This window comes from Cotesia glomerata, linkage group LG6, assembly GCF_020080835.1.
Source record: "Cotesia glomerata isolate CgM1 linkage group LG6, MPM_Cglom_v2.3, whole genome shotgun sequence".
Taxonomy (NCBI): Eukaryota; Metazoa; Arthropoda; class Insecta; order Hymenoptera; family Braconidae; genus Cotesia; species Cotesia glomerata.
This window is the reverse complement of record NC_058163.1, coordinates 22072976-22091894: the sequence shown is the minus strand read 5'-3', so window position 1 is coordinate 22091894 and position 18919 is coordinate 22072976. Positions and strand designations below refer to the sequence as shown.

Here is an 18919-nt window from a genome sequence, read left to right as displayed (position 1 = left end):
AATAATTGATAAGAAATAAAAATTATTATGTAAATACAAAAAAAAAGTAAGTAAAATTATAAAATTTTCTTATTATTTCTCCAAGATAAATTTTTTTGCCAAGGAAAATTTAATTACTGCAAAAAAAATAAATTGTAAAATTTTAGTTTGTTTTAAAAGTACCGCGCGTGAAAAAGTGACTAAACGCGACGACGTTGTGTCCGTAAAACCGGAAGCACATGAAACAAAGCGGTGGACTGGATCGAAGCACAAAGAAAATATGTACCTATAGAGTACTTGACATATATATAAATAAAAAAGAGAAAGATAAATACGTAAACAAGTAAGTAAAAGAAAATATAAAATAAACAGAGAAGAGTAAATATAAGTGTGGTGAGCAGAGTGAGAGGTTAGAAGTTTAGAGACTATGAAAGAAAAAAGAAGGGAGAACACCATAAACACTGGATGGGTTATAAGTTGTAATTGCTGGTCAGAAGATTCTTTGTCTTGATAACAAATATAAAATCTACTTAAAATCGTGTACTTAACCCGTTAAATATGTTGATTTATTATGTAAGACATAAGTGTGGATAATATTTATTTATAAAATGTCATTAAACCCGCGTTTTTTGAGGGATTTTCGCGCCTATTAATGACGCGACGTCACTGACAGATTCATGGGTTATGTTGACGGCGTACCTTATAAATTTGTCGCGTAGTTATCTGCTAATTAATTTTTTCAATCATTTTTATTTAATAATTAATATATTAATTATTATAAAAAAATTTTGATTAAATGTGTGAATTTTTTTCCAGTTTACTCTATTTTAAAACTGATAATTTTCATGACGTGAAAAGTATTATACCAATTGCCAATTCTCAATTCAACTGTCAAGGTTATCTGTGACTTGGTTTTTTCCTTACTGGGGTATTGTCAAAATCAGCTGCCATTGCTGTTACTTCAATAACGTACTTTTTATAACTTTACTTCAATCTATATTTACTTGTTTTATGATTCACTCTGACCATGTTTTTATTGACAAGATATTAATTATTATTTTTTATTATTATTGTGATTAATTAATTTATTTTTTATAGGAGCTAAAGAAGTGAGTTGATAAATTGGTAAATGTAGATGTTACAATATGGATCCATCAATGTTTGTTACTTACTCACCGCAGGCGAATGTCGTCCCGTTGGAGTCAAAGCTTGCTACTTATATGGTAATTATTTTGTTTGGGTTTATTTTAAATGTTTTTATCGAAATTTAAATGTTAATTGTAAATATTTAGAACCGCCAAAGTCCAGCTACGACGCTTAATGCCAATGTTGTGACGAAACATCTGTCTAACTTGTCTCTGGAGTCGAATAAAAAAGCAACAGCAAGTCCAGAGTTTGTGCCAGGACGTGGGTTAGCTGGTAGCACCAGCAGCTCGCCGAATCTTTTTGCTAATTCATATCATTCCCAGGAGAATGTCGGAGGAACGACGTATTTTTATGTTAATAATACTGCTGACAATGTTGCTGATGATGGAAATGAAGTCGTAAGATTTTTTTTATTTTTATTTGATATTTTAAATGTGTAATTCGGATTGAGTAAAAACGATTTTACTGTAATTAATTTTGGAGTAACTAAAAAAAATTTCATGATACTAAATTTAGACATCTAAAAATTTTTTATAAAATTAAAATAAAAAAAGTTTCACATGTAGAAATTTTAAAAAAATTTGGAGTGCAATTTTTAAAAATATGTTTTTTAATAAAAACTAGCAACCTCGCAGTCACTATGTGATAATGACTTTTGTTAAGTTGCACTGTACTTTTTTAAATATTCACTTTTTTGAAGATATAAGCTCATTCCGATGTTACACTCATCAAGAGCTTTCATTTGAGTACCCACATGCATTTTTGATATATTTTTCATATATACATTTATATAAATATATAAAATATATGAAAAATTGATGTAGGTACTCAAATGAAAGGTCTCGATGAGTGTAACATCGGGATGAGCTTATATTTTTAAAAATATCAATAGTTCACAAGATACAAGGTCGTTTCTTAATTATATTAAATTGTACTGTACTTTCTTAACTGTTCACATTTTCAAAAATATAAGCTCATCCCGATGTAACACTCATCGAGAGCTTTTATTTGAGTACCCACATGCATTTTTGATATATTTTTCATATATACATATATATAAATATATGAAAAATTGATGTGTGTACTCAAATGAAAGGTCTCGATGAGTGTAATGTCGGGGTGAGCTAACATCTTTAAAAATGTCAGTAGTTCACGAGATACAAGGTCATTTTATCATATGACTATCCTGGACACAAAATTTTTACTTATTAAAATTTTTAGATGTCTAATTTTAGTATCATTAATTTTCTAGATATTTAAATAACTAAGCAAAAATTTAATCAGATTACTGAACGCTAATTTATTGGTGTGATTAAAGATCGGCAACAGTCAGGTAGGATATGTTTATCCAAATACACCAGGACACCTTCAAGCAACGAAACCAATAAAAGTACCAGCAGCAAACAGTACATCAGCACCGTCCACGCCACCACCTCCCCAAGTAAATTCGAGTTTTTTTATGAGCACCAATCTACGTATGGATATCCTCCACAAAAATTCGCTGACGTTAAGCCAGCCCAATCCAGCACAATTTCCCGACTTGCCAACGGAGGTTGATAATTACCACGAGCTTTGTCCATTGGAGCCGATTCATAAACCCGCTTCGACTGTGTTGGGGTACCAAACTTCTACCTATAAAGCTACTAGCTTGAAAAATGGAGTTCGTTATTGTCTACGTCGTGTCCATGGTAATTTTTAATTAATATTTATGATTAAAAAATTTTTTTTAGATAATTTATTAATTGTAAATTTTTTTTTTTTTTTACAATTAATTATTTACAATTTTAACTTCCCGCTAAGAAAATCGAAGATTTTCAAAAATCGGGAAGTTATTGTTTTCACCCCGTTTTGCAAAAATCGAGTTTTCATCATATCTCGACGTTTTAAGGTCATAGGAAGCTTCCCTGACTACCCCCGCGATGTTGTCACTGTGTGTGTGTGTGTGACTCTCTTATAACTTTTGAACGACTAAACCGATCAGAATCTACTAAACGGCGTTCTAAAGAGTTCCCTCAAACTTAGATTTCCTGTGTATTTGAACCAATTCGGACCGATAGATTTTGAGAAATTTTGAAAAATCTCAAAAAAAATAAGAAAAAAATTTTTTTTGGAATAACTTTTAAACGGATTTATCGATCAATTTCAAAAACTAATCCGCCCTTGAGCTTGAAAAACCACGTCGATCGCCACCAAGCTGGTCGAAATCGGTTGATTCGTTCGAGAGATATCGTGAACGAAAGAAAACCGAAAAAAATGTTTTTTCGGGATTACTTCGAAATTTTTGGTTCGATCAATTAAAACCTGAAAATAACTCATGGGGATGATAAAACTGCGTCGAATGCCGCCAACCGCGTGAAAATTGGTTGATCCATTCAAAAGTTATTGCGGTTTGAAAATTCCAAAAATAGTGTTCTATGAAACTTCTATCAGACTTTTGAGCTGGGAGAGCTCAAATGCATAAAAATATTGTTTCTTTGAACTCAGCGAGCTCAAAATATCACAAATTATATTTTGGGCTCGAAAATCTCAAAAATGTCATAAGTACAATTTTAAGTGCCCAAGAATGGAATTAGCGGGAAATTGCAGGGATGGCCTTTAGGGTGAACCGTTTTTCTAATTTTTTTTTTGATAATTTATTAAGGTAAAAGCCCCAATAGATGATCACGTACCAGTATATGATCACTCCATGTATCTGTATATCTATATTCACAAATATAGGTATACAAATACATGGAGTGATCATATACTGGTACATGATCATCTATTAGGCTTTTACCTGTAAATTTTTTTCACGATTAATTCATGATAAATTTTTTTTTGATAATTTATTAATTAAAAAAATTTTTTTTGATGATTTATTAATTGTAAAAAATTTTTTTTTTTTCACAATTAATTCATTATAAATTTTTTTTTGATAATTTATTAATTAAAAAAAACTTTTTTTGATGATTTATTGATAAAAAAAATTTTTTTAGATAATTTATAAATATATAAATTATAAAAAATAATTAAGGGGGTATTCTAGTCTAGAATTTTGAAAAAAATGAAAAAATTTTTTTTTCATAATTCGATAGTTTAGATATTCAAAAATATCTCCCTGAAAGGATTTTTCAAAATTCAAATTATTTTCAAAGTTACAGCCGTTTTATTGTCGTGGCAACTAGACCGGGTTGAGCGGACGACTGCAACAATAGACTACGGGCGGTCCGGGCTACCTGAGTATGAATAGCTTTCTTTCTTTCTTGTCATATACTTTTAGTTTACTATATCAATAGTCTGAAGGTCATTGTAACGTATTAGACAAGAATCTATACTCAATTTGTTTTTAGTTTGAGTTAGTTCCATGTAAACCTCGAAGCTGTGAAGAAGTATAAGTAAGTGAGAAGTTACGCGTGCATTCTTGTGATATTCTTTTAAAATCAAAGTGAATATTTGCTGATTCTTCTAATATGGATAGAAAAGGTTCGAGGAAAAGTCCTCATCGTCCAGGCAAACCAAGAAAACGGAAGTTCAGCGGTAATCAACATACTTTGGAAGAAGATTTATCTTTTACTAGTGCATCAGCTGCAAAGTTGAAGAGTTCAAATGACGATGAAATTCTCATTGACTATAATTTTGGTTATTGTATATTGGAATTCTGTTCTGTTTTTTCATCTCTTGCACTGATGATAATATGTGCTACATGTAAGCAAAAAATTTCATTTTCTCGGACAACTGCACGAGGACTAGGATTTAAAATTGGAGTACAATGTGGCTGCAAAGATACACGTTATATTCAGTCATGCCCATTTGTAAATAAAGCATTTGAAATAAATCGTCGAATGGTTACTGGACTGCTATGAGGCTCATCGGAGTTAGGAGAGAAGGTATCAATATATTCTGTAGTATTATGGATATTAGACACGGTTTGGCTATTGGTACATACTATAATTGTCTTGATAATTTACATTTGGCTGCGTCAACTATTTATAACTTGATAATTTCTAAAGCTGTGAAAGAAGAGAATGAATTAATTACAGCCTCAGATTCGAATGCGGACCCTACACATTTTACAGTTTCCGGCGATGGAACGTGGAAAAAGAGAGGGTTCAATTCACTTTTTGGAGTCACTACACTTGTAGGTAAATACAGTAAGAAAGTTATAGACACAGTCGTGAAGTCCAGTTTTTGCCAAAGGTGCAATTATTGGAAGAATAAAAAAAAAGACGACATCAGTCCTTATGAAGACTGGTATAACGAACACGAAGATTCTTGCGCAATAAATCATCAAGGAAGTGCTGGGAAGATGGAAGTTGACGCAGTGGTGCAAATGTTTAGTAGATCCGAAGAAAAGCATGGAGTAAAATATGTGAAGTATATCGGAGATGGCGACTCAAAGACTTTTAAACGTATTCTTAATATAGATCCTTACAAAAGTAACCCTGTTGTTATTAAAAAAGAATGTGTTGGACACGTCCAAAAACGTATGGGATCGCGTCTCCGGAAGGCAAAAAAAGAAAATAGTGGAATTGGTGGTAAGGGTGCTGGTAAATTGACTGATAAAGTAATCACTCAGTTGTCTGCGTACTACGGATTAGCTATCCGTCGTCATCCTGAATCCGTTGAAGATATGAAACGAGAAATATGGGCCACGTACTTGCATAAAATTTCAACTGATAAGAAGCCTCAGCACATGAATTGCCCTCCTGGACCAGACAGCTGGTGCAAGTGGCAGAAAGCAGCGGCCGAAGGAACTGAGGATGACTTTCACCATGAAAATCCACCTCTAACTGATAAGGTTTTAAAAGTTATGAAACCTATTTACGAATGCTTATCAGATGATTCTTTATTAGAACGTTGCTTGAGCAGCGAAACTCAAAATAACAACGGGTCACTTAACTCTTTAATATGGACATTTGCACCCGAACATATCCATGCCGGGTCCCAGACAATTGAGATTGCTAATTGTTTAGCAGTTTGCATTTTCAATGAAGGCTTTTATCCTATTTTATAAATAATGAGTCTAATGAGAATAAAAATAGGTCTGGAATCCCATGGGTTTGCTGTTAGGCGCAACGCAGTAAGGATTGAACGGTCTGAGGTACGAGCTTCAGATGCTCCAAAAGAGGAATAGAAAGAACTGCTCGTTATACAGAGAGAAATACTGAAAACAGTCAATATGAAGTAGAGAAAGGCCCAATGTATGAAGCTGGGATGGCTGATTAAGAGAATGTAAGTTATCCGTACTATTTTATCAGTTACGCTGCCTGAAACTGAACGTTAAACTTTAAACGCGTTTTTCTCGAAACTACTTTTTTCGATACGGTGATGCAGATATCTTAGGTTCTAATCAGCTGATTTACTTGAAATTTAGCATGAATATTCTTCAATTATCTCGCTTTCGCACTAACCAATAAAAATTGAAAATTTCGAATTTGTAATATTTTTAAAAAATTGGAGAAAGTTGAAAAATGAGTAAAAAAATCGACTTCTATTTTTAAACAGCCGCCATTTTGTGAAAAAAAATTTTTTTTCAAGTTTTGTTGGTTTGTGCGACAATGACATTTGTACTGATCAATAATTTGGCATTGTTTTTTTTTTTCAGATAGATACAAAGGGAGAAATCCTTTTCACAAGGACACGGCCTTTTTTTTTTTCTCTACTTCAAGGACTTATATCTTTTTAAAAATTTTTTTTTTTTTTTTGAAATGTACTTTTTTTGTATTCTTGAAATATCAATAAACAAATGATAAAAAATTATATAGTAAAAATATTAACTGCTTCTTTTATATTAATTGCCAAAAAACGCTTGAAATTCAGACCTCTAGACTAGAATACTCCCTTAATTACTAATAATAAAAAAAAAATTGATTACAGATTTTCGACTTGGCAATACAAAATGTATGGTACTAGTAGACATGTGGAAGCGCATATCTCATACAAACGTGGTTCAACTTCTCGAAGTTTTTACAACAAAAGCATTTGGCGATAATTGTGAGTGTAAAAAACGTCAATCTCAATGAAATTAAATTGATCTAGATCAACTTGATATTAACAAGTTATCAAATAAATTACAGCTATCGTATTTGTGTACGACTATCATCCTGGCGCCGAGACACTTCTCAGCAAACATTTCTCAGGGACGGAGTTAAACGGATACGCTGATCCGTTCTGTTCGGACCCTAATGCCCCACGGCCATACAGTCATACGAAAAATACAATATTACGGCAACAACACTCCAGCATGCTCCCAGAGAGCGTTATTTGGAGTTATATAATACAACTAACTGCTGCATTACGAGTTATACATTCTGGTGGTATGTTTTTTGAAGGGGAAAAAAAAAATTTCAAAAATTTTCAGATTAATTTAAATTTGATCTAAAATCCTTTAAATGTAAATTAAAAATTATAAATTTAAATTACAGGAGTAGCGTATCGATGTTTAGATCCAACAAAAGTTTTACTGACATCACGAAATCGTTTGCGTTTAAGTTGCGCAGCAGTACCCGATGTCGTGACATTCGACGGTAACGCAGCGAACCCATTGTCGCTTATTCTTCATTATCAGCAAGAAGATCTTATTGCTCTTGGAAAATTGGTATTAGCATTAGCATGCCGCAGTTTATTGGCCGTCCATCGTGATAATATTCAAGCGTCACTTGAACTTGTTGCACGTTCTTATTCAACAGATCTCCGTAATTTTATTCTGTAAGTTAATTAATAATTAATAATCAGTAATCTGTATTGTTAAGAGAATAAGCAAAATTTTTTGGTCAGTGTATTTCAATGATAATCTCTATCTCTAGGTACATAATTGAGAAATGACCTTGTATCTTGTAAACTATTGACATTTTTAAAGATGTAAGCTCACTCTGACATTACACTCATCGAGACCTTTCATTTGAGTACCCACATCAATTTTTCATATATTTTATATATTTATATATATTATATATATGAAAAATATATCAAAATGCATGTGGGTACTCAAATGAAAGCTTTTTTTGAGTGTAACATTAGGATGAGCTTATATATTTAAAAATATCAATAATTAAGAAATGACCTTGCATCTTGTGAACTATTAACATTTTTAGAGATATAAGCTCATTTCGATGTTACACTCATCGAGATCTTTCATTTGAGTACCCACATCAATTTTTTCATATACTTATATTATATATATATATATATGAAAAATATATTAAAATGCATGTGGGTACTTAAATGAAGGTTCTCGATGAGTATAACGTCGGAATGAGCTTACATCTTTAAAAATATCAATAATTAGGAAATGTTCTTGTATCTTGTGAACTATTGACATTTTTTAAGATGTTAGCTCACTCCGACATTACACTCATCGAGACCTTTCATTTGAGTACCCACATCAATTTTTCATATATTTCATATATTTATATATATTATATAAATGTATATATGAAAAATATATGAAAATGCATGTGGGTACTCAAATGAAAGCTCTTGATGAGTGTAACATCGGGATGAGCTTATATCTTTAAAAATGTCAATAGTTAAAAAAGTACAATGCAATTTAACAAAATTCATCATTTAATAAAGCAAAATTTTATTTATTCATAGTTCACAAGTCCCGGCGGTCACATAGTGACTGCAAGGTTGCTAGTTAGTTATTCATTAAATAGATTTGCCTCACTGAAACGTTAAAAATAAATCTCTATCATTATTAATAAACAATCAGCTATTAATAAAATAATTTATTGATTTAATAGATATTTGCTGTCAGATCAAGCACGAAAAAGTGTAACGGATCTAATGCCGATGATCGGAGCACGTTTTTACACTCAATTGGACGCTGTCCAGCAGCGGGCTGACGTCCATGAGAACGAGCTGGCTAAAGAGCTCGAGAATGGTCGACTGTTCAGGTTACTGGTGAAACTCGCGACTATCAACGAAAGGCCAGAGCTTAATATGGAATTAACATGGGCCGAGACCGGCGATCGGTATATGTTGAAGTTATTTAGAGACTACGTTTTTCACCAAGTCACCCCTAACGATCGTCCCTGGCTCGATATGGCACACGTCGTGTCCTGTCTTAATAAACTTGATGCCGGGTCTCCTGACAAGGTCAGTATTATGTTTGTCCATAAATAAGGCCAAGATTTTTTCTAAAATTTCAAAATTATTTTAATTTTAAATCTCACGGCTAAAATATTGGTCCTGCGAAAAAAAATTATAAGAGACATTTTTTTTTAGATAGTTAAATTTTGAAAAACTTTTATTTCAAAAATTTTTTTTTTCAAGACCAATATTTTTGCCTTAATTTAAAAAAATTCACATTCAAATTTAATTAAAAATTAATGATTCAAATTTTTGAAGATTATAAAAATTCTCATTTTTTATGTACGTCTTTTTTATTGGTCTTAAAAAAATTATAAGAGACATTGTTTTTAGACAATTTAGTTTTGAACAATTTTTATTTAAAAATTTTTTTATACAACCAATATTTTTGCCTTAGGAGGGAACTCCATTATGACGGTCGAAAAAAAAGGTGATTTTCAGGAATTTTTTTGACAGGGAAAATAAAGGAATTTGGGAATCGGATTTTTTATTTTATTAAGGGCACATCAAAGATTATTACCCTACATTTTTATTAAAAAATATTTAATTGTTACAAAGTTATTAACAATCTCTAAGAACACTAGAAAAAATTTCCCTCTCCATGGTCGCATCGATAACTCAAAAACGGATCATCTGAAAATAAAAACTCAAACTGCTTTCTAATCAGTAAGGATGTAGTTATCGTTGCACTTACGGAGTTATGAAAATGTTAATTTTCAAAAAAATGCCGACTGATTGAAAATTTTCTCATTATTTTTACTGTTTTTTTTTTTGTTTTAACCCGGCTAAAAAAATTTTTAAAATTCTGTAATATGTTCTGTTAATAACTTTGTAATAACTAAATATTTTTTAATAAAAATTTAGGGTAATAATCTTTAATGTACCCTTAATAAAATAAAAAAAATCCGATCCCTAAATTTCTTTATTTTCCCTGTCAAAAAAATTCTCGAAAATCACTTTTTTTTCGACCGTCACAGTTCCCCCTTAATTAAAAAAATTAACATTCATAATAGACATTTTTTTTAGACAATTAAATTTTGAACAATTTTCATTTAAAAATTTTTTTTAAGACCAATATTTTAGCCTTAACAATTGTTATTTTATAATTAAAGAAAAAATCCTGGCCACATTTATAAATATTTAATCATAAGAATTTATTTATTTAATTAGATTTGTCTAATGTCGCGTGACGAGCAAAGTGTATTGGTTGTAAGTTACGCCGAGCTGAGACAATGCTTGGAGAATTCATTTGATGAGCTCGTTCAGGCCGCTAAAGATGCCGTCGTCTAATGTAAGCGTGTTTATAAATATTAGTGATAAGAAAATAAAAAAGGGAGTTGATGATAATGAAGAATAAATAAAGAGAAAAAAATAAATGACAGGTTTCAATCTACGGAATGTACCGATGTGATAAAATAAACAATTAGCGGTACTGTAATTTAAAAAAATTGTTTCAAATATCAATCTCATAAATAAAAAACTGTGTCAATAATATAATAAATACAACACACAAATAGTAATTAATAAGAATGGCATAATATACAGGTAAAGTTTGAAATCAGGTATAATTATTAATTGTAATATAAATTAACAATGATCTTAATTGCCAAGCGGTTTTGGTGTCAATCTTTACTAACAGTTCCGCTGTTTGGGATACTGCAAACAACAATCAACTAAAACAATAAATAAATAATCAGGCATGTCATGTGTATGTCTACAATGCAGCTCTTAGATAATAGATTTTAAGGAAACTACACGAACTCGTAAACATTCATTTTCAAAATGTTTATTTTTGAAGAGAAAAATAAAAATAAAAAAAACATTTCATTAACTGTTTTATTTTATTTTTTTGTCCTCGTCATATAATATCAAATATAAGTTCTATTAAGGCTTATAGTCTGGGACAAAATAACCCGGAAATAATAACTCGGATAAAAATAACTCGCGTGAATGATAATCATTTTTATGGTCGTTAAACGAAAAGTTTAGTCTATAGGGTTCGTTTTAAAAGTTTTACAGGCAATTGTTAAGTTTTAAGAGTATTAATTGAAGTATATTGATGTTCGATTGCTTGTAAAATTTATCACGCAAATATATGTTGTCAATTAACTGACTAATGAAGTATAAATTCAGAAAAATTGTTTAAATAAAAATTTTATCGCCTGTAGCGATAATTTAGTAAGTGTCAAAATTATAAAATAAATAAAAGCTGGTGATAAAATTAAATTACTTTAAAGTTAGCAGTCAGAGAATTTTTTTATTTTTTTTTACAAACAAATTTGTTTAAAAAAATTATTTAAAAAGAATTGCATTTTTTTTTTTTTTAAATTTTTACGTCAATTTTTTTTTGCCATAATTTATTTGTTCAAAAAATTATTAATTATATGCTAGATTTATTTTCATAATTAAATCACATTAAGTATAGCAATCATTAAAGAATTTTTTAATTTTTTTTATCAAACTTTAGGATTTTTAATGGGTACGGTGATAGGTTCTGTTAATAAGTAAACGTGAGGTTAATTTACTATGTATATTGTAACGATTCACGACAGAAATATATCACCCGGAGCCACGTGCACTCAGGACGGGGAGTTAGGTCGGAATAATGGTGTCCACTACTGCACTTTGGGTATCAGAGTCGAAGTTTAAAGGGTAGTAGTGGGGTAGAAGGCCCCGAAGATTTGCGAAGGGACACGAAGGAAATCTTCGGGAAATAGAAAAGTGTGAGAAAAGTGCAAAGGGGCAATAAGCCTTCGTGACGTCAGCGGGCCCGAGAGTACAGCTGGCCATGCTGACCTCGGGTCCTCTATCGCTTGGGTTTACTGCACATAGAAAAAAGAGTAATAAACAGGAAAGGTTTGAGGAAAGTTGTTGGGAAAAAACTCATGGGAAAAACCCACAAGCCGGAGAGAAAAGGCTCCGGATCTTAAAATGTACAAATATTTACAACTTAATCCTATTACAACTGAAAGTTTACAACTAAATTATTCTATTGAATTTACTACATTTTACAATTTCAAATCTTAACTGTAGCCTAAATGTCTAACAAAATAATTTTAATTTTAACTAAATTTTTACTAATTTTTAAATAATTTTAATGTCAGCGGTCACATGACCGCCACAAAACAAATTTTTTCCAAAAAATTGCATTTTTAATTTCTTAAAATTTCTACTTGTCAATTTTTTTTGCCATCATTTATTTGTTCAAAAAATTATTAAATATCTGCTAAATTTATTTTTATAATTTGATGAAATTAGATTTAGCAGTCATTAAAGAATTTTTTAATTTTTTTTTAACAAATAAATTTTTTCAAAAAAATTATTTTTAAAAAATTAGACTGGCAATAGCCTAGTCGGTGCCCGCTTTTCGAAAGAGTGGGACCCGGGTTCGATCCCGGCACGCACCAATGATTTTCAGTGACTATAAATAAAAATATTTGCGGTATGTTGCCAGCCTCTGGAAATGGCAGAGATAGCCGGGCGACACACGTCTGACTTGGGCGATCACCCATTTAAGCAACAACTTGAATGGGTGACCACTCTAGTTGGCGTTGGCTAGCGCGAGGGATCTCTGCACACTAGGAGAGAGGGGCCTAATGCTTCAGTGGTCGATAAAGAAGAGTTTCTTATCAATCACTGTAGACTTAACCCAGCTCCGACTGTACCAACATGGGTTTTCTCTGTGGTTTCCCCATGTTACTGATCCAATACCCAAGTGGTGAGGATCAGGGTAAAAATGCGGTACAGAAGGCACAAGTCAGTCCACAGCCGCATTAAGAAGTGTGTGTCGGGCATGAAAAAAATCCCCACATGCAGGGGGGTGGGATTGAAATGAAGGTAGTAAGTGAAGTGATAATAATAATGGAGGTAAATACAGAGTAGAGCTGGAAAAAAGTGTTGTGTAACAAGGGAAGTGAAAAAATAATACCTCACCCTCCCTTGTACAACACTGACCAAGTGATACAAGTAAAACTCCCATTATTATTATTATTTTTAAAAAATTGCATTTTTTTATTTTTTTAAATTTTTACATCAGTTTTTTTGCCATAATTTATTTGTTCAAAAAATTATTAAATATTTGCTAAATTTATTTTCAGACTTCAAATGAAATTAAATTTAGCAGTCATTAAAAAATTTTTAAAATTTTTTTATCAAACAAATTTTTTCCAAAAAATTGCATTTTTTATTTTTTAAAATTTCTACTTGTCAATTTTTTTTGCCATAATTTATTTGTTCAAAAATGATCAAATATTTGCTAAATTAATTTTCATTATTAAATGAAATTAAATTTAGCAGTTATTAAAGAATTTTTTAATTTTTTTTAACAAACAAATTTGTTCCAAAAAAGTATTTAAAAAAAATTGCATCTTTTACTTTTTTAAAAATTTACAATTTTTTTTTTTGCCATAAATTATTTTTTAAAAAAATAATTAAATATTTGCTAGATTTATTTTTATAATTAAATGACATTAAATTTAGCAGTCATTAGAGAATTTTTTAATTTTTTTTATCAAACAAATTTCTTCCAAAAAATTGCATTTTTAATTTTTCAAATTTTATTTATTTATTTATTTATTATTACCAGGATACAAAATTAGTATATACATACAAAATATGCACCTATAGAGGTGTTATAAAAAACACCTGTACATAGACCTGGAGAAACAAAAACTTATCAATAAAAAGACTTAATATCAATATATAAAGTATCATTTTAAAATGAAAAAAGAAAAACAAGAGAGCATATTATGATAACAAAGATGTAATCATGAAATTAGATATCAATTAATTAAAATTAAATATCAAATTTCTACTTGTCAATTTTTTTTTCCATAATTTATTTGTTAAAAAAAAAAATCTGAAAATGATTAAATACCTGGTAAATAAATTTTAATTAAAATAAAAAGATAAATTTTGGCGAGCGACGTAGCTTAAATGAAGTTTATGCTTTATAAACCATAATTTTACATCATTTAAATTTTAAGTTGTTTTATCCGAGTGAATTAATAATAACACCGGAAAGACAGACTTAGTTCTGCAATCATTCAAACTTGATCCCATTTCCTTCGCAATTGCTGTTTAGTTATATTATGTGTTGCGTGGATGGCCCGGCCCGCTTTGCTCATATCAGCTCTTTACTCTTTACTCTCTGTCCCTGTCGCTGACGATGAGCCTGATAGACCCACCAGGCCGACCAGACGGTGGCTTTGGAACTTAAAAATGACATTAGTCGGTGGCATTGGATGTCCGTAGGCGAATCACCACTGAAACGTTCAACATTCAACATTCAACATTTAACTACTATACTGTTGTACTGTAACAGTGCCACCACTGTATTATATATCCAGATAATCCACTACTATCTATAGACAAAAAGAGTATGGAGGGCGAATGCCAGTTTGAAGAGGAAGGAAATAAAAGACAACTCGACGATGTCAACCAACTTGACGACAATCATTCCATTTAATTGTATCAACGACATCATTTTCTCCCTTTATCATGTCATTTTTATTGCTGTTTTATTCCAGACATATTTACGATAATTGTTTCTTACTTTCCAGCCACGCCAACAAACCTCCCGTTATTCTCAAAATTAACTTTATCAATTTTTTTTAACTACTTTAATTACAAGTACATTCATTTCTTCTCTGTTTACTTTAATTACTGTCTGGGTTTCCTGAATCTGATTGTTTAATCCTTACCAATGTTTTCTTTCGATTTCACTTGCTTTTTATCACTCTTCCTTTTTATTCTATTAGATAATATTTTTTCATTTAATTTCCGTGTTTTGCGTCTCATTTTTTTCACTTTAAAGTTAATGGAAGATAATTACGTGACTAAATTCAATAATTACACTGACAACTTACATTATTTTCGTAGGTCAAGTACAATGACATTTAAACAGCTGTAGAAACAGATGCGTCAAAAAAAAATACTTTCAAATGAAATAAATATCAAAATTGAAGTTTTTCCCCATGAAAAAAAATTTTTTTTAACTATTCAGCTCTATTTTTTTTGTAAGTATTTATTCTTCTTTTTCTAATCTTAAAAAAATGATACAAACCAGCAGCTATCTTTACTAAAAAAAATTAGGAAAACGGTTGACCCTAAAGGCCATCCCTGCAACTTCCCGCTCATTTCATACTTAAGCGCACAAACCTACATTTATTACGTTTTTGAGCTCTTCGAGCTCAAAAATATAATTTTTGTATCATTTTGAGCTCTCCGAGCTCAAAAATCTGCTAGAAGTTGGATAAAACATTATTTTTCGAATTTTTAAACCGCAATAACTTTTGAATGAATGAACCGATTTTTACGTGGTTGGTGGCATTTAACGCAGTTTTTAAAGCCTCATAAAGAACTTTTAAGTTCAAATTGATCAAACAAGGAATGTCAAAGTAATTCCCAAAAAACGATATTTTCGATTTTTTTCGTTAACGATAACTCACGAACGAATTAACCGATTTCGACCGGGCTGGTGGCAATCGACGTGTTTTTTTAAAGTCGAGAGCTGATTAGTTTTTGGAATTGATCGGTCAAGCCGTTTAAAAGTTATTCCAAAAAAACCACATTTGAAAAAAATTTTTTTTTGCAGTTTTTTTTTGAGATTGCTCAAAATCTACTCATTTGAATCGATCCAAATTATGGTCAAAATCTAAGTTTAGTCAAGCCCTTTCGAATGGTGCCAACCAACATGAAATCGGTCAAGCCGTTCAAAAGTTATGAGAGGTTTACATACGGCCGTACACACACACACACTCATACATACAGACGTACGGACATCATTGCGGAAACATTCGGTAGAGGCTTCCTAGGACCTTAAAACGTCAACATCCGTTGAAAATTCGATTTTCGAAAAACGGGGTGAAACCAATAACTTCCCGATTTTTGAAAATTTTCAATTTTCTTAGCGGGAAGTTAAAAATATTGTTCAAAATTTGTAATAATGGTTTTTTTTAATTTTTTTAAACAAAAATATTTTTTTAATATTAATTTAAAATGACATTAAAGTTAGCAGTCACTTCAGAATTTTTTAATTTTGTTTAACAAAAAAATTTGTTCCAAAAAATTATTTAAAAAAAAATTGCATTTTTTTTTTTTTAAATTTCTACGTTAATTTTTTTTGTCATAATTTATTTGTTATAAAATTTTTAAAAATATTAAATATATTCTAAATAAATTTTCATTAATTTAAAAAATTATAAAAATTTGTACTTGTATTTTTTTTATTTCTAGACGAGTTTTTTCTATTGAAATTTTTTTGTAATAATTTAAGTGATACAAAAATTTAAAAAATGACAGATTGTTAATTTTAGTTCCAAAAAAAAGCCGCAGAATCATTTTTAAATATTTTTTTAGTAATACTCATCAGCTGACAGCTGTCACTTTTTAAAATTCTTATGACAAATTAATTACAATGAAAATATTCTTCTAAAAATTTTCAATAATAATTTTTTTTAAACTTTTACATGTGAAATTTTTTAATCAAATATTTTTCATAATAATTTAATAGCTAAAAAATAATAAAAAAAAATCTAATATAAAATGAACCTGAAGTAAGCTGAAATCTGTCAAATTTTTTAAAATTCTAATAACAAATCAATTACAATAAAAAAATTCTAAAAATTTCCACTACTAATTTTATTTTAAATGTTCTCAAGTGAAATTTTATGACACTGAAGATAGCAGACGTCTAAAAATTTTTGATTTTTTTTATTAATTAATAAATTACAACTATAAAGATATTTATGACATTAAAGTTAGCAGTCACTTGAGAATTTTTCAATTTTATTTAACAAAAAAATTTGTTTAAAAAAGTTATTTTTTTAAAATTGGATTTTTTATTTTTTGAAATTTCTGCATGTCCATTTTTTTTCTAATTTTTTTTTGCCATTATTTATTTGCTATAAGATTTTAAAAATTGTTAAATATATGCTTAATTAATTTTCATAGATATTTATAAGAAATTACTCTTATAGGTTTTCAAGTTTTTTACATGTAAAATTTTTAACTTCCCGCTAAGAAAATTGAAAATTTTCAAAAATCGGGAAGTTATTGGTTTTACCCCGTTTTTCGAAAATCGAGTTTTCATCGGATCTCGACGTTTCGAGGTCCTAGGAAGCTTTCCTGACTATTTTCACGATAATGTCCGTACGTCTGTATGTATGTATGTGTGTGTGTGTGTGTGTAAACCTCTTGTAACTTTTGAACGGCTTGACCGATTTCATCGCGGTTGGTGTCATTCGAAAGGGCTTTGCCAAACTTAGATTTCCTGTAAGTTGGAACCGATTCGGACCAGTAGATTTCGAGAAATTGCAAAAAAAATGACAAAAAAAGTTGTTTTTTTTTTTATTTTTTTTAAATATCTCCGAATTGGCTGAACCGATCAACTTCAAAAACTAATCAGCTCTTAACTTTGAAATCACGCATCGATCGCCACATAGAGCGTCAGAATCGGTTGATGCGTTCGTGAGATATCGTTGTCGAAAAAAATCGAAAAAAGTGTTTTTTTGTAATAACTCCGAAATTTTTTATCAGATCAATTTTTTTGTTCAGAATCATTTATAGAGCTCAAAAAACCACATCGATCGCCGCCTACCGCGTGAAAATCGGTTGATTTATTAAAAAGTTACAGCAGTTTGAATATTAGAAAAATCGTGTTTCATCAAATTTTGATAAGACTTTTGAGCTCGAAGAGCTCAAAATAACACATAAATTGTATTTTTGAGCTCGAAAAGCTCGAAAACGTCATAAGTGCAATTTTAAGCGCTTAGGTATGAAATTAGCGGAAAGTTGCAGGGATGGCCTTCAGGGTCAACTGTTTTTCTAATTTTTTTTTAATTGTTTAATTGAAATTTTTTCAATAAAAAATTTTGAAATGTCAGCTAACTTAATTTTCATGAAATTTTAAAATTAAATGTTTTTCAATAAAAATTAAGTTAGCCGATATTTAAAAATTAAAAAATGTTTTTTTATTGAAAAAATAACTACAAAAAAAAAGAAAAAAAAATTTCATTTGTAAAAAATTTAAAAAACTGTAAGTGCAATTTAAAAAAAATATTTTTTTGTTCTAATTTAATTATTAAAAAAAATCACAAAATTAAAAGCGTCGGCTAACTTTAGTATCATTGTTTTCCATAGTAATTTAGTTGCAAAAAAAATTTTTAATCTTATCATCGATCTTGACCAAAATATTAAAAAAAGATTATATTTAGACTCAAAAATAGAAAGATGAAGATAAATTAACGTAGTTCCTGAGTCGACACTCAGCTGCAATGTTATTTCAGTGTTTACGTTTGTTTTCTCAACATCAAGAAGAGAAGAGCGCAGTACAGTGGAGTTGAGTGTTTCTGCAAAACTTTACCCAGAACATGGAGCGGGATGACGGCATGGGGGCGTATTGCATGCAGCATCTCTCTACTCCTTCGTCATTCGGCACTCACACACTGAAAAGCCCATACATTAATACACATCCATCTAGCATGATCCATCTGCATCAATACTACCGTGCGAGGAGAGACGAGAAGTCGGTTTCGAGAACGAGATCGACAGCAGCCTGGTCCATGCCACGAGAAATGGACAAAAGCGAGTGGGAGGCCAGTGTTTCTCCCTTTTGTCTGTGTAGGTAGACTTTGCCACAAATCTACTGTGTTGTAGCTTCAAGTAAGTATGTGTATGTGACTATATATACATATATCTATATAAAATTGTGTACAGGAGC

The 18919-nt window shown here is 30.3% G+C and overlaps 2 protein-coding genes across 9 annotated transcripts; both read left to right on the top strand.

Annotated features, from left to right (window-relative positions):
* The first annotated feature begins 203 nt into the window (after positions 1 to 203).
* LOC123267710 (PAN2-PAN3 deadenylation complex subunit PAN3) lies at positions 204 to 11029 on the top strand. 6 transcript variants are annotated; one of them, XM_044732510.1, is made up of 10 exons: positions 215 to 322; positions 796 to 948; positions 1078 to 1202; positions 1272 to 1523; positions 2444 to 2813; positions 6982 to 7098; positions 7182 to 7421; positions 7530 to 7812; positions 8850 to 9204; positions 10369 to 11029. In XM_044732510.1, the coding sequence occupies exons 3-10, from the start codon at positions 1125 to 1127 to the stop codon at positions 10486 to 10488; spliced, it is 1815 nt and encodes a 604-aa protein (XP_044588445.1). In that variant the 5' UTR covers positions 215 to 322; positions 796 to 948; positions 1078 to 1124; the 3' UTR covers positions 10489 to 11029. The 6 variants fall into 6 exon arrangements, with proteins under 6 accessions (XP_044588448.1, XP_044588445.1, XP_044588446.1 ...); XM_044732511.1 differs by lacking the exon at positions 215 to 322 and adding an exon at positions 363 to 552 and having other exon boundaries at positions 796 to 907; XM_044732508.1 differs by lacking the exon at positions 215 to 322 and adding an exon at positions 363 to 552.
* LOC123267711 lies at positions 4290 to 6776 on the top strand. Of its 3 annotated transcripts, none has more exons than XM_044732515.1 (3): positions 4290 to 4499; positions 4583 to 6336; positions 6710 to 6776. In XM_044732515.1, the coding sequence occupies exon 2, from the start codon at positions 4964 to 4966 to the stop codon at positions 6116 to 6118; it is 1155 nt and encodes a 384-aa protein (XP_044588450.1). In that variant the 5' UTR covers positions 4290 to 4499; positions 4583 to 4963; the 3' UTR covers positions 6119 to 6336; positions 6710 to 6776. The 3 variants fall into 3 exon arrangements, with proteins under 3 accessions (XP_044588450.1, XP_044588449.1, XP_044588451.1); XM_044732516.1 differs by having other exon boundaries at positions 4292 to 5902; positions 6147 to 6336; XM_044732514.1 differs by having other exon boundaries at positions 4290 to 6447; positions 6710 to 6749.
* Positions 11030 to 18919: the final 7890 nt, after the last annotated feature.

Bases quoted from the DNA above. Each gene is read 5' to 3' on its own strand.
- LOC123267710 (XM_044732513.1), top strand. From the start codon at position 1,125: ATGGATCCATCAATGTTTGTTACTTACTCACCGCAGGCGAATGTCGTC. The intron at 1,524-2,443 runs GTAAGATTTTTT...GTGTGATTAAAG, and splicing joins CTGATGATGGAAATGAAGTC to ATCGGCAACAGTCAGGTAGG. The intron at 7,422-7,529 runs GTATGTTTTTTG...TTTAAATTACAG, and splicing joins ACGAGTTATACATTCTGGTG to GAGTAGCGTATCGATGTTTA.
- LOC123267711 (XM_044732515.1), top strand. From the start codon at position 4,964: ATGAGGCTCATCGGAGTTAGGAGAGAAGGTATCAATATATTCTGTAGT.